The sequence below is a fragment of the Megascapheus bottae genome, chromosome 28 (genome assembly GCF_031878675.1).
Source record: "Megascapheus bottae isolate mThoBot1 chromosome 28, mThoBot2.hap1, whole genome shotgun sequence".
NCBI classification, from domain to species: domain Eukaryota; kingdom Metazoa; phylum Chordata; class Mammalia; order Rodentia; family Geomyidae; genus Megascapheus; species Megascapheus bottae.
In genome coordinates, this window is record NC_143536.1 from 12,483,532 (window position 1) to 12,498,573 (window position 15,042).

At 39.2% G+C, this 15,042-nt stretch overlaps 1 protein-coding gene across 4 annotated transcripts in view; it reads left to right on the forward strand.

The window, feature by feature from the left end:
- Positions 1-15,042, forward strand: part of Mtmr3 (myotubularin related protein 3) — a 107,960-nt gene that overhangs the window by 56,775 nt on the left and 36,143 nt on the right. For all 4 annotated transcript variants that reach the window (XM_090320448.1, XM_090320450.1, XM_090320451.1 and 1 more), the window contains exons 4-7: positions 2,239-2,328; positions 2,724-2,840; positions 11,066-11,148; positions 14,456-14,622. In XM_090320448.1, the coding sequence (XP_090176574.1) occupies positions 2,239-2,328; positions 2,724-2,840; positions 11,066-11,148; positions 14,456-14,622 (457 nt within the window). The remainder of the gene's footprint in view (positions 1-2,238; positions 2,329-2,723; positions 2,841-11,065; positions 11,149-14,455; positions 14,623-15,042) is intronic.

Genomic DNA, 15,042 nt, shown 5'->3' on the forward strand with positions numbered 1-15,042 from the left:
TGTCAGGTTGCAGAGCATTAGCCTTGAGCCAAATGTGTCCAAGGCCAGTGCTCAGACTCTGAGTTCAAGCCTTGGTACTGGGGGGAAAAATAGTGAATGGGATTGGCTATAATGGTAATTGCTTTTTTTTTTTTTTTTTTTTTTTTTTGCCAGTCCTGGGCTTGAGCTCAGGGTCTGAGCACTGTCCTTGGAGTTTCTCAAGGCTAGAGCTCTACCACTTGAGCCTTAGCATCACTTCCAGCTTTTTTCTATGTATGTGATACCAAGGAATTGAACCCGGGTCTTTGTGCATGTTAGGCAAGCACTCTACCACCGGGCCAAACTCCCGGACCCAGTTGCTTTCATTTTTACATTTGTGAACATGAGCACTTTTTAGTTAGATTCTCTCCACATACCTTGACCATTTATCTGCGGTGTTAACTTCCCTTTTGCAGTATGTACTTAACTCTTGATAGTTAAGTCAGCATAGCATGTCTTAAGTGTGGTTGATCAGTCTTTTTCAGGTTTTGAAAAGTGATCAGAGGTGACCCTCCTGGTTTTATGGGTAAAGTCTATGAACCACTAGATTTCATAATGCCTGTTATTCCTCAGTAAAGCAGGAAATCCACAAAGTAATATTCATTCTGTAATCCAAATATTTTATTGTGTCTTCTAATGTGTACTCCATCTATGTCATTTGGCTTCTTTTTTTTATTTGTGAATCTCATACAAATTGCAATAAATTTAAGGAATAATTTGGCTACCAATTTGTTAGCTGAGCAGTGTTTTTTGAGTTACTCTTTTAGAAAGTTCAGTGCATAGTTGATTCTAATGTTAATTGTAATCCTTTGGGATTAAATGCATTTTTGTGCACAAGGAAAAGTTATTCCCTCTCCCCTTGAAACATGTCAGATAATGACCACTGAAACAAAAATCCTGGGATATGTGTGTGTGTGTGTGTGTGTGTGTGTGTGTGTGTGTGTGTGTGTGTTGGTGCTATGGCTTGAACTGTGGGCCTGTCACTTTTTTTGCTCTTGGCTGGCACTCTGCCACTTGAACCTCACTTTTCCTGCTTTTTAGTGGTTAATTGGAGCTAAGAGTCTTAGGGAATTTTTGTCCAGGCTGGCTTTGAATAATGTATCTTAGATCTCAGCCTCCTGAGGAGGTAAGGATTACAGGCATGAATCACCACCACCTGACTGACAAATGTTATTTTTAAAAAGAATATTAGTTTGGTTTGACTGTGAAAAATAAGTATACTCTTGTCTTGCTTGTCTTAATTCTCATTCCATTTTTTGTTTTCAGGAGCTCCTTTTGTTATATCCATGGAGCTAGATTAGTGCACACATTAGTGTACTAGCAAGAATGAATAGCTAAATGGCCTCTAGTGCTCCTGTCCTTTTCTCCCTCTCCTCCCAACCCTACTTTTAAAAGCTTGACACATTATTTACATTTTGAGCTGTTAAAATTGTCAGCAGAAAACTGGGTCAGGCAGTCACTTAAGAAATAATGAGTACCTCTGTAAACTATTCTTAAAGACAGTAAAAATTTAAGACTTACACATTTATGGGAGTTAAAAAGCTAGTGAAGTGCTTCTGAGAATGTTTAAAATGTCCTTCTATGTAAGAACCTTTAGAGGCATGCCCTCAATGTTTCATAGCATTTCCTACCTATTCCTATTAGTTCATGAGAAAAAAAAATTAAACACTACTTTCTTTTTCTCTTCTTTTTGCCAGTACTTGAATTTGAGCTTATGGCCTTGCATTTGCTAAGCATGTGCTCTACTACTTGAACCATGCCTCCATCACTTTTTGCTTGTAGGCCAGCCTTGGGCTACATTCTGACTAGTATACTTCAATGCTAGCTGGGATTCCAGTTGTGAACTATTATGCACAACTTGTTTGTTGAGATTAAGTCTCATCAGTTTTTTGTCCGGCTGGCTTCAAGCAATGAGCCTCCTGATTTCCCTCCACAGTAGCTGGGATTATAAGTGTGAGCCACCATGCCCAGTTTTCTGTAGTTTTTATTAAATAGAAGCACTTGGTATTTATTTAATTTCTATGTAATATACATATACACGTGTGTATTTATTTATTGTGCTGGTACTAGCACCTGAACTCTTGTTATATACATTGCATAAAGAACTTGTAGGGATGATTGTTTTTTTCCTTGTACTTTTCTCCCTGTTCCAAGGCTCATAATTATGTAAGAAGACATGGCATACAAATGGAATTATCTAAAGATTTTCTATTTTTCCAGGATGAAGAAACTCGGCACAGTCTTGAGTGCATCCAGGCCAATCAAATCTTTCCAAGGAAGCAGCTGATTCGGGAGGATGAGAATCTTCAGGTGATTATAGGACACTTGATTATGTAATATATATTTTGCATAGTAATGATATAAGTGAAGTAATGTAATGCATTGTGTTTTTATGTATTGAAGTAATGCATTATGTATATTTTTCTTAAACCCTTACACATAGAAATGGAAACTGGAAAACACCTCTCATTTAGCAAGACTGATTTCCTAAGAACCCTTTGTTGCAGATGGTCATCTTGACATTCCTTTAGTGGGCCATAATTCAAATTAATTATATTTGAATTGGGTGTATATAAAACCATCCTTTTTGGGTTCCTTACTATATATGTACTGTGCTTTAGACATGCATTCATTCAGATGATCTGTGTTTGAAGACTTGGCTTACTGCGTCAGAACTTTGAAAAGTTTCTTCTTCCCTTGTCAAGGTTCCTTTCCTTGAACTTCACGGAGAGAGCACTGAGTATGTGGGCCGTGCTGAGGATGCCATCATTGCTCTTTCTAATTACAGACTTCACATCAAGTTCAAGGAGTCTCTTGTTAATGTAAGTGATTACCAGTTGCTCTTCCTTTAAGATAGGCAGAAAAGGAAGTTGAAAAAACTTGGTAATGTGTCCAAAGAGGAAAGAACCATATAGATTTGGGTGTGTGAAAGCATAATGTACTTTCATTTTCCCTCAGATTTGTACTCAAGGGACATAAGTAACAAACTCATACGCTTTACTTAAAATGATTTATCTAGCTGTCAGCTGAGGTGTCTATTACTCAGTTAACATTGAATAATCTGAGCTTCATAAAGATACAAAAACTGAATAGGCTTTTTTCTCCCCAATCTTTCATAGTTACCAGATGTTTCAGTTGAGATAATTTCCCAGTCCTTAATATCAAATGATGAGATGTTCTTGGAGCTCATTGCAGATTTTATTATAGGTTAGAATTACTCTTAATGGCTTCTAAGTGGTATAAGTATACATGTTAAGTATGACATTGATTTGCATAATGGACTATATTTTACTGAACAAAAAGGAAAGCTCTCAGTTTAAAAAAATGCATTTACCCTTTTTTCAGTTATGAGGCTTCTCTCAGTGAACTGGCTATTTCAGTGCACTGCTATCATTAAGTAGTCCTAAACAAATGTAATAAAGGCTCAGAAGTTCATGAACTTCCACCAATTCAGTGGGTTCTTCCTTCTTCACTTGCCAGCATTGTACTTCTTGCACTTGAGTACTAGCTCAGACAAGTATATTATGACACCTTATAAGAGCTCAGGATTATACTTCTATTCAGAATATGTGATTTGGGATTCATTTTGGTGTGTGTGTGTGTGTGTGTGTGTGTGTGTGTGTGTGTGTGTGTGTGAGTGAGAGAGAGAGAGAGAGAGAGAGAGAGAGAGAGAGAGAGAGAGAGAGAGAGACAGAGAGACAGAGACAGAGAGACAGAGACAGAGAGAGAGAGTGTGTGTGTCGTGGGACTTGAACTCTGGGACTGGTCATTGTCCCTGAGCTCTTCAGCTCAAGACTACTGCCCTATGTCTTGAGCCACTTCCAGTCTTCAGGTAGTTAATTGGAGATAAGAGTCTCGTGGACTTTAGTGCCCAGGCAGGCTTTACACTGTGATCCTCTGATCTCAGACTCCTGAGTAGCTGGGATTACAGACATGAGCGACCGTGCCTGGCTTGGTATTCTTTTAAATCTGTAAATTTAATTCATTTACTCGCTAGTCCAAAAAATAGCCTAATCCCTTAAATTGCATTCTTTGAATTATAGAAGGATTATGGCTACCATATTTTAGTAGTTGGCATTTATGATTTATTCTTTGTAGTAAAGTATTTATGCACAGGAGCCATTTTGACCTAAATTCTTTCTGGCTTCCAGATTAGGCTATGACCATTGCTCTTAAATCTGTTTTCTTTCCACTAAAGCTTTACACAAAATTCACCAAAGAAAGAGGAAGTACTGAACTTTTATGCCATGTAGCACTTTGTTCAGACAGCTCCATTTGAATTGAGTGATGATAACAAGGAGGAGAAAGGGTGGAGACTAAAATCTCCACAACAGAAAATTCTACACCATTTACTGTGGAATTAAGGGATACATAAAACACACATACATATTTTAATTAATTTTGCCAGTATTGGAATTTTCATTCAGGTCTTTGAACTCTCCCTCAGCCTTTTTGTTCGTTGCTGGCAGTCTACCATTTGAGCCAGGCCTCCACTTCTAAAACTATCAAACTTAATTTTGGGTTCTTTCATGTTAAAATGGTTGGAATCAATGGGATTATAATCTCATTGCATGTGAGAATGGTAGTTGCATTTTCCCATATCATTGCCTACTTACCAGCTTATTGATTTTTGACTATTTCAATAACCAATGTCTGTTGGAATCATTTCCTCAGTATCTGAAGCGATAGTGTACTACTGTTTCTAAGATGAAGATCAGTTATTCAGTGCCATGTGAGGCTGTGATCCTTGTTTTCTGCCACCTTTTATTTCTGCTTTTCCTCTTCCCCTACCTGGACCAGACTACTTGTCCATCCATACTTCACATTCACATACTCTTTCCCTGCCCAGGGAATTTCTCTTTATCTGTCAGAACTTAATTCCGACAGTATCTTCCTCTGTGAAATTTAGCTCAGTCTCAGCTCTCTCCCTGACGGTTAATTACACTTACTTGGCTTCTTCTTTAAACATTCTTTTACAACATTTAGATCTTGTAATTTTAAAAAATTTCTTTGCATCATCAGAATCCAGCTTTTCTCTGATGCCATGATACTCAGTAAAATATTAAGTGAATTGAAGTTAATAGGGATTTGAAATGGATATTAGACTATTTCCCCCTTAATGGATTGAAATTCATTTTAAAAGACTATTTCTCCCTTAATGGATTGAAATTCATTTTAAAACAACGTATCTATGTGAATAGGCCTGGACCATTATATGTCTTTTGGAATTGTTGTATGAGTAGATGATTTACTGAAATTATTGATCTTCTATTGGGATTGAGATATAATGCATAAGGAAACTGAACACTACTCTTACTTTTTTTAAGCCTGTTTTCTCAAATACTTTCTCTGATGTTATAGCTTTCTTTCTTTCTTTCTTTCTTTTTCTTTTTTTTTTTTTTTTTTTTTGCCAGTCCTGGGCGTGAGCTCAGGGCCTGAGCACTGTCCTTGGACTTTCTCAAGGCTAGAGCTCTACCACTTGAGCTCCATACCATTTCCGGCTTTTTTTTCTATGTATGTGGTACAGAGGAATCAAACCCGGGTCTTCATGCATGCTAGGCAGGCACTCTACCACTAGGCCAAACTCCCAGTCTTGATGTTATAGCTTTCTAATAAGGCTTAGAATTGGCATGTCACTTAAAAAGTCCAAGAAAATGGATTTTGCACAGAAAAATAATTGTGCAAGAGGTTTGGTTTTTGTTTTGCTTTGTTTTTTTTATACCACAGGGAGACCAAACATTTCATATCTAGAGATAAGCATTTCTCCACATCAATACACTACCCTTACATTAACCTTACCGCATTGTAAGGCACCTGAAATCTGAAGCTACCCCAGGAAATTCCTGGATGGACATCAGAGAGTTGGTGGTAGTGTTGCTTCTGTGTACCTCTTTGTCCCTTTTTACTTTGTCAGCACAGAGCATTTTAGCAAAATATGGGTGTTTGGGAGGCTCCTGTTACAGATTATTGTATGTAAAATCAAAGTCATTTTGCCCCCTAGAACCCAAATGTGCAGTCTATGCCGTGGCACACCCCACCTTACATTACTTAGCACATGACAAAATGACTTTTCATCGAGGATTTTTTGATTTTCCTTTTTCCCTAAGGCGTTTTTTTTTTTTTTCCGTTGTTGTTGTTGTTTTGGGGGTCAATAGTAGGACTTGAACGCTGAGCCTGGGCGCTGTCTTGAGCTCTTCAGCCCAAGGCTAGCACTCTACCACTTGAGCCACAGCGCCATTTTCCTTCTGTCCAGTTTTAAATAAGGTTTTTTTAAAAAATTATTTTTAAAAATTTCACAGAACATTGAGTAAAATCTCTGTAGAGATTTAATAAGCAATATTAATCTACACTGACCATCAAATTTTCAATTGGCCGAGTAAAAAAACTCTGAGTAGCCTTTAGCACCTCTAGCTCCTTACTTTTGAATTAAACTGCTTACTGTTCCTCAATTAAAAAAAAAAAAAACAACTCTGAGTAGAAGTCATTTGTAGTATTTGAAGTATGAATTATTCTTAGTTTTTACTTTTCTATACTATGTTTATATATATATACATATATATATACACACACACAGACATATTTCTTTTGAATGTTAGAGAAATCACATATCCTGGAATTTTCGAGTGAGATTTAAAACAATTTTCTGTTGTGTAATTCAATAGACTGCTTCTCAATCTGCTCCTTCTGAAATCCCAGTAAGTAGCATGGGAGATCCTAGGTAGTCGCTGTACCTGTGCTTGATTGGAATAAACTGGTTTTGAATGTTAGATGGTCACCTCACAAATCAGCAGAATGTGTTCTTTCTGCATGAGTCCCTTCCCTCTTACCAACGTTGTAGCAGCGTGCTGTGTGATACGTTTGTGGGGGTAATCTGTAGAATAATGACCTTCAAAAAAAAAAAGTAGACTATGAGTTTTAAGCAGAAGTAAGTTATATAATCAGTGTTAATATTTCAGAGGACATTAAAATGTGAAGCTGATCTGCCAGTGTCTGTTGAAACAGAGGTGAAAACGCAGCTTTTGGGTGTACCTTTCCTTAGTATGTCTTCACATGCTCCTTTGTTTATGGCTACCTTCACTCTGCATGGAGCAGAGGAGGTTTTGTTAACATCTAATGTTCTTTGGCCTAGCATTCCTGCATTAGGGGAGGCCTGAGAAACCAGTACTAGAGGGACACTTTGTATCATATCTAAGGTGAGCAACAAAGTGTTGCCTTTTAATCCTGACAGTCTTTCTACTATGGTTTTGAAATAAAAATATTTAGTGCCTAACTATCCCACAGTTTATTTTCACTCAGGCATGCCATTTTATACATACATACATACATACATACATACATACATACATACATATGTATACATACATATGTATATATGTGCCATTTTCTAAATATATATATATTTATACACACAAGATTAGTACTTCCCATTCAAGGTATAGAAATAGTGGTTGTGTTTAAAAAGGTGGAAATTATCCCATTTCCACCCACAAGGGTGTACATACACAGAATGATCTGAGTAGATAAATATAGTAGAACATGACAAACTCTAGATAGTTAATGTCTGTGCATGGCCATTAAAATAGCTACTCTTCTGCTTCTTGAATTGATGCTTTTATGGGTTTGTTGTCTATATTATAACTTTTCACTTTTTGAAGACTTTATTAACAGCACTGAGTGTGTTTGATACATTGAGCATGAATTTGATGAAATTTGTAATAGGAAATTATAATAGAATTAACCTAGCAGGTAGAAGGTAAAGAAGCACACAGAAAATGAGTTGCCATGAGACACTGGATCAGTGAGCTGTGGATGATTTAAAGTGATTTTAGCTTTCTTACTATTCTGCTATAGATGAAATTGCCCCTGAGGAATTTTCAAATTAAATTTATTTTTCTCTCTTGAAGATCCCTGATGGATAGGCCACTTATTTGTGAAAGAAAACTACAGTATAGCCTAGAAGGGAATTGAGAAGAAAAGCAGACCATATGGCATAAGGAGTCCAGGCTAGACATGGTTTCCTGCCCAATGTTGCTGCTCTCTTGTAGTTTAGTGGCTGTGTTTCTTGGGCCAGCAAGGAAATTGGCACTCACATTGTTCTTTGTAGAAATGGCAAGATATTTTTTTCTCCCTCACATGAGAAGAAACTCGAGAAAACAAGAAAAATGGGACAGACCTTAACACAGTAGAGAAACTTAAGTTTTAGTTTAAGTTCAGAGGAAAAGGTAGACAGTCCTGCCTTTTTTTTTTTTTTTGCCAGTCCTGGGCTTGGGCTCAGGGCCTGAGCACTGTCCCTGGGGACAGCACCACTTCTGGCTTTTTGCTACATATGTGGTACCGAGGGTCTTCGTGCATGCTAGGCAAGCACTCTACCACTAGGCCAAACTCCCGGCCCGCTGTACCTGATCTTTGAATTTGTAGCAAGGTAGCAGAAGTTGATCATCTTTCATCTCACTCTCCAGCAGCTGCTAATACCATTAATAGTTTTGATCTTTTCTAGCTGCAAGGAAAGGAAATTGAAGGCACCTGGTGGCGTGCAGGTGACTGCTGGGAATGCACCTTTCACTAGGAATTTGTAACACTTACTCCACTGAAGGCCCTTCTCAAGCCCTGGCATGAAACTTCTGATTTGTAACCATCTGAAGTTCAGAAATCTGAGTCAAGTGTCATTTTGAAGTCTGGAGACTTCACACAAGGAAGCCAGGAAGCAGGCAAGATCTTAATTAGCAAATTTTAGAAACTGAAGCTTCTTAATTGCCAGTCTGGCAGCCAGTTTTTTTTAGGGAGTAGGGAAATAAAGTAGCTAGTATGAGTATATTGGAGGGTGGGCAATGAGAATAGGAGAATCTTGCAGTAGGACTAGAATGAGGATAAATCAGTGCCCTCTTCTAATCTCCTATCTTGATTTCCCCATTATGCCATTATAATTTATCCCTCCTGATAGTTGGGGCTTTTTGTTGTCCTTCTAAGACTGATAAATTCTTGAAAGAATTTTTAGCTACATCAGCTATAAGGTTAAGGACTTAAAAGCAGCAACCCCCAAACTCCTTTTTTCTCAGAATACAGGTAAGATTTCTTGGTCTTTCTCTTACTTGTGGTCCTATTAAAATTATAAGGGATTTCTTTCTTTTTCTCCGTGTGTGTGTGTGTGTGTGTGTGTGTGTGTGTGTGTGTGTGTGTGTGTGTACTACAGATTTAGTAGCAAGAAGGCTTTGGCCTTGAGATGAAAAAACTCCCAGTCGTTTGAGTAACATTTTTCTTTCTTCTCTTCTTTAATCTGTGTCCCAGTTTCTGTTTTTTTTTTTTTTTTTGTCCCCCACCCCCCCGGCCCCAGACTTTTAGCACTGGGCTTCTATTTGATCCTGCATCCTTGTTCTGGCAGCTGAATTGGTGGGGGAGAGTTCGTAGGAAGCCAGTTCTGAAACTTTCTTATCTGACTTGAAGCCACACTGTGCTGAGAGCACTCTTGTTTCTGTCCTGCCTTGAAGGAGGAGACTGCCTTGCCTCCCTTTTCTTATTGCTAAACAGGAATTATTGGAATGTTACTTGCAACTCCCAGAGCCACATTTTGGCTGAGCTTGATCGAATGTAAGAGACAAGTAATCCATCCCTTTTCCAAGGAATGAGTATATCTGTTTATTTACCAGGCTTTTCTCTTGAAGGTTTAGAACTTGCTTTTTAAAACCAAAGGTTGAGTCAGGATAATTTCAGGGGCAGGAGAAGGATCATCATGTCTCACTGAGAATACCTACTCTGCTCAAATGCTTCCCTGTTTGTCTTCCTTCTGTATCCACTATGGACTCCTGTATCCCCTCTCTACTCCTGTACACAATCTGCACAGTAGAATCTGTGGCTGTTCAAACTGACAGGGAGAGAGAATCAATGCAGCTTGTTCAAACCCTAGTTAGCACCCAAGGCTCTTGAACTTGGCTTTTTAATTGAATTGGACCTCCCAGTATCGGGTTCTTTGAGCACCGTGTGACCTCCTTTCCTCTTGGTACCAGGAGGTCTATTCTATTGAACCTGACTAACAGCTATTGTCCCACCATCTTTTCATGGCAACCTTCGGGCAGTTGAGACCTCTAGTGAGACCTTTTGCAAAAGGCTTATGCTAAGCTGTAAGATCACTTTGTCAGTAAGTAGGGATTTGGAGACATATCTCAGTTGGTAGAGCGCCAACCAGTGAGCAAAAGTGTCAGATACCAAGTTCAAGTCCTGGGCTTGGACAAAAAAGAGTCAACAAGTAAGAGTCCTATTTTACACTCTGATCTGTAGCTTTTTTCTGCTGGCAAGACAAGATTGGTGTTTTAGTACCTTAAACTTTCATTTGTCATTGCAAATCATAGCATAGCCTCTGTAAAATCTTTTTTGGGGGCCAGTCCTGAGGTTTGAACTCCACCTCAGTGGTATATCTAGGCACCTTTTTTGCTCAAGGCTACCTCTCTACTTCTGTGGTTTTTTTCCTGTGGTTAGTTGGAGATAAGAGTCTCACAGACTTTGCTGCCTGGGCTGGCTTTAAACCATGATCCTCAGATCTCAGCATCCTCAGTAGTTAGAATTACAGATGTGAGTCACCAGTGCCCTGCTTAGAATCTTAAAACTGTACTTTGAGAGATAAGCTTGTGAATTTGATGTTAAAAAGATATATTCCCCTATTCTTGTAGAGGTGGTGCCTTTCCTTCATTCTCCTTTGCTGTGATTGGCTTGAGGCCATCGATTTATGGAAAGGGAAGCCCTAATTACTCTTCAGGGAATCACTTAAGTACTGTGGATCCAGCTAAATGTGTAGTTCTCTTTACTTGGTTCCCCTATATCTTTTTTTTTTTTTCCAGTCCTGTGCTTGAGCTCAGGGTCTGAGCACTGTCTTGGGCTTTCTCAAGGCTAGAATTCTACCACTTGAGCCACAACACCACTTACATGTGTATGTGGTACTGAGGAATCGAACCCAGGGCTTCGTGCACGCTAGGCAAACACTCTTCCATTAGGCCATACTCCCAGCCCCAAAGCCAGTTCCTTTTTGACTAAAAGGACTTTGTGTTTCTAATTACAGGTTCCATTACAGCTTATAGAAACTGTTGAATGCCGTGATATATTTCAGCTTCATTTGACTTGCAAAGACTGTAAAGTTATCAGGTATGTAGTCTGTACATGAAGATTTTAATGTAATAAACAAGTTAAGCTCAGTGGTGGTATGCTTGTCCATCATGCATAACATCCTGGATTCAGTCCCTAGCTTGCAAGAAAATAAAGAATGGATATATGGTTTGTTAACCTAGCAAAAGAGCTTTTGAGGGCCAACATTGTTAGGAATATTAATTTGAGTAGTTGGTACCTGAACTATTATATATAGCCTATTTTGACAACATTGATAAATGCTTTTTAATTTTTATTTGGAAGTAGTTACATATGCTACAAACAGTACAAAAATAAAAATACATCATCTAGCCAGGTGCAGTGGCTCACTCCTGTAATCTTAGCTACTCCGGAGGCTGAGATCTGAGGATCAGGGTTCAAAGTCAGCATGGGCACTAAAGTCTATGAGACTTTATCTCTAACTAACCACTAGAAAACTGGAAGTAGGGCTGTTGCTCAAGGGGTAGGTCAGTAGCCTTGAGCTTAGGAGGTCAGGGACAATGCCCAGGGCCAGAGTTCAAGTCCCACAACCGACAAACGAAAGAAAAAAAAAGGCACATCATCCAAATGCTGGTGGCTCACACCTGTAATCCTAGCAACTCGGGAGGATCACGATTCAAAGCCAGCACTGGCAGGAAAGTCCATGATATTATCTCCAGTTAACAGCCTAGAAAGCTGGAAGTGGAACTGTGGCTCAAGTGGCAGAGTGCACTTGAGCACAAAGCCTAGGGATAGTGCCCTGGCTCTGAGTTCAAGGCCCAGAATTGGCACTTCAGAAACACACACACACACACACACATGGGACTTGGACTTGGCCTTGGTGCTGACCCTGAGCTCTTCAGCTCAAGGCTTCCTCCCTACCCTCGAGCCAAGCCCCACTTCCCCATTGTCTGGAGGTTAATTAGAGGTAAAAGTCATAGGTTCTTTTATGCCTGGGTTGGTTTCACATCTCAGCCTCTTGAGTAGCTAGGATTACAGGCATGAGCCACCATGCCCGGCTTGATATCTATAACTTCTATACTTCCTTCCTTGCAAGTAATAAACAGCCTATGGGAAGCACTTTAAAAACATGCAAATATCTGCTTCTCACAAAAATTTCTCCCTTTTAATTTCAGCATTCACTAAAGATTTTTATCTAGTCTAATTTTTTTTTTGGTGGGTCATGTGGTTTGGGCCTGGGTGCTGTCCCTGAGCTCTTCAGCTCTAGGCTACCGTCCTACCCTTTGAGTCACAGCCCCACTTCCCATTTTCTAGAGATTAATTGGAGATGGGTCTTACTTTTTTTAGTGCTGTACCCGGGTATCTAGTCTAATTTTAACTGTAACCATTGCAAAATGACACTTGGAAATGTGTTTGTACACTTAGTAACTATAAAAAAAATTTAATTTTTCAAAATTTAGATTTTTAGCCAGGCATGGTGGCCCATGCCTGTAATCCTAGTTACTTTGGAGGCTGATATCTGAGGATCAAGGTTCAAAGCCAGCCCGGGCACAAAAGGACCTGAGACTCTTATCTCCAGTTAACCTCTAGAAAATGGGGACTTGGGGCTTGGCTCAAGGGTAGGTTGGTAGCCTTGAGCTGAAGAACTTAGGGACAGCACCCAGGCCCAGGGGTTAGGGTGGTAGCCTTGAGCTAAAGAACACAAGGACAGGTCCCAGGCCTACTTCAGGCCCCATGACCCACAAAAAAAAAAAAACAACAGATTTTAAATTTTCAAGATTATCTCTGACTTATTTGGGAGTACTAGTAAAACATTGTATATTGTCTTCTTCATGAACCGTCTTAAGAAAAGGGACTTTTTATGTTTAAGGGACTTTTTTTTTTTTAATGTTTTCTTTTGGTACTGAGCATAAACTCAGAGCTTCACATTCTTTTTTTTTTTTTTTTTTTTGGGTCATGGGGCTTGAACTTGATCTGGGCACTGTTCAGCTCCAGGCTACCACCCTACCTCTGAGCTTAGGCCTTGTCCCTGAGCTCTTCAGCTCAAGGCTACCAACCTACCCTTGAGCCAAGCCCCACTTCCCTTTTTTTCCTAGAGGTTAATTGGAAATAAGAGTCTGTGGTCCTTTTGTGCCCCGGCTGGCTTTGAACTTTGATCCTCAGATCTCAGTCTCCTGAGTAGCTAGGATGACAGGTGAGAGCCACCACTGTCCTGCTGAGCTTCACATTCTTGCTCCGCTGTTTCCCTCATGGCTAGCACTCTACTACTAGCACTATACCTCCAGTTCCAGCTTTTTGCTAGGGATGTGAAGATTAGAGTCCCAAGGCTTTTTCTGCCCAGGCTGCCTCCAAACAGTGATGCACAGATCTCACCCTCCTGAGTAACTAGTACTAAGATGTGAGCCACTATTGCCTGGTTACTTCTTTAGTTTTAAGGTAAATATTTAAGTTTCTTCTTGGTCTATGAGATTTGAATTTCCTTTGATACTGGCTACCATTCATAGTTTAAAAAATTAGCTTACTGATTTCTTAGTTTTTAATATCGCATTAAAAAACTTTAAAGTACTTAAATCCTCAAAGAATCAGTTTGCATTATTTTAGCACCTTCATTTTATGTATTGATAATAGAATTGTTTTGTTCTCTTGAGTGGTGACAGCTAAAAGTTTCAGTATACATTGTTTTACTTTGGACCTGAAGATACTATTATCTAATTATTAAATAGACAAATTTTAATTATTTCCTCATAGGCTAAAAGTAGTTTATTTTTTTTTAGCCTGGCCCATTATAAAGAAACCAAAGGAGCTTTTCTAAACATATTTTTGAGAGGAACATTATAAAACCAAAGGAGAATGAAATCTCACTTATGAAAGAGAACAGCCGAGCTAGGAGTGTAGCCTAGTTAGTGGTAGAGTGCCTGCCTAGAATGCATGATGCCCTGGGTTTGATCCTTTGGTACCACATACACAGAAAAAGCTCCAGTGGTACTGTGACTCAGGGGTAGAGTGCTAACCTTCAGAAAGCTTAAGGACAGTGCGCAGGCCCTGAGTTCAAGCCCCAGGATGCAGGGGGAGGGAGGGTCAGGGGAAGAGAGGAGAGAGAGAGACAACAGCTGCCATTTTGCTTTATAATTCCTATTTATCAATATTAAATAATATGTTGTTTGCATGCTCAACTTTCTGACATTTTGCATAACTGGGTAAAGTTTGTTGGACTTGTTTTTATGGTAAATAATAATGAACTTGTAAATGGTACTTCTGATGCTTTTACCTGTTACAGTTGTCACTTCATGCATAAGTAATCATGAGAAATCCTTAGATTTCAAAATAACTGTCTCATTACTTTTATTTTGGTTTGGTTTTGGCAAAGGTGTCAGTTCTCAACTTTTGAGCAATGTCAAGATTGGCTTAAGAGATTGAACAATGCCATCCGACCACCTGCTAAAATAGAAGATCTCTTCTCTTTTGCTTACCATGCTTGGTGCATGGAGGTCTATGCCAGTGAAAAAGAGCAGCATGGAGACTTGTGCAGACCAGGTAAGACTATCTCAAGTATGCAAATGAGCAAGGCCTTAACAAGCCATTCTGGACATACCTTTAACACGAAGTGGGATGTCTTAGCATTGGGTATCTACTCAAAGTATGTTTTATGGAGCACCCAGCCTGTGCCCATTGTTCTCTTAAGCTTAATAGGATGTTTCCTGCCTTCCTGGGGAGGGTAAGAACACTAGATTTGACACTCATTCTATTGCTAAATACTATAATAAGGTATGTGGGTATTGTCCAAGGCTAATGGAAGCAAGTCAAGAGTTTTGTGTACATGTTTGGGAAATTTTAAAGTAACTTTTAAGGAGATTTTGAAGGTTAAACAAGGAGATTACTGATGAGAGGATGGGGAAAAGAACATGATATAGAACAAAGATGTACAAGTGTGAGGACAGGGAATAGTGTAATACA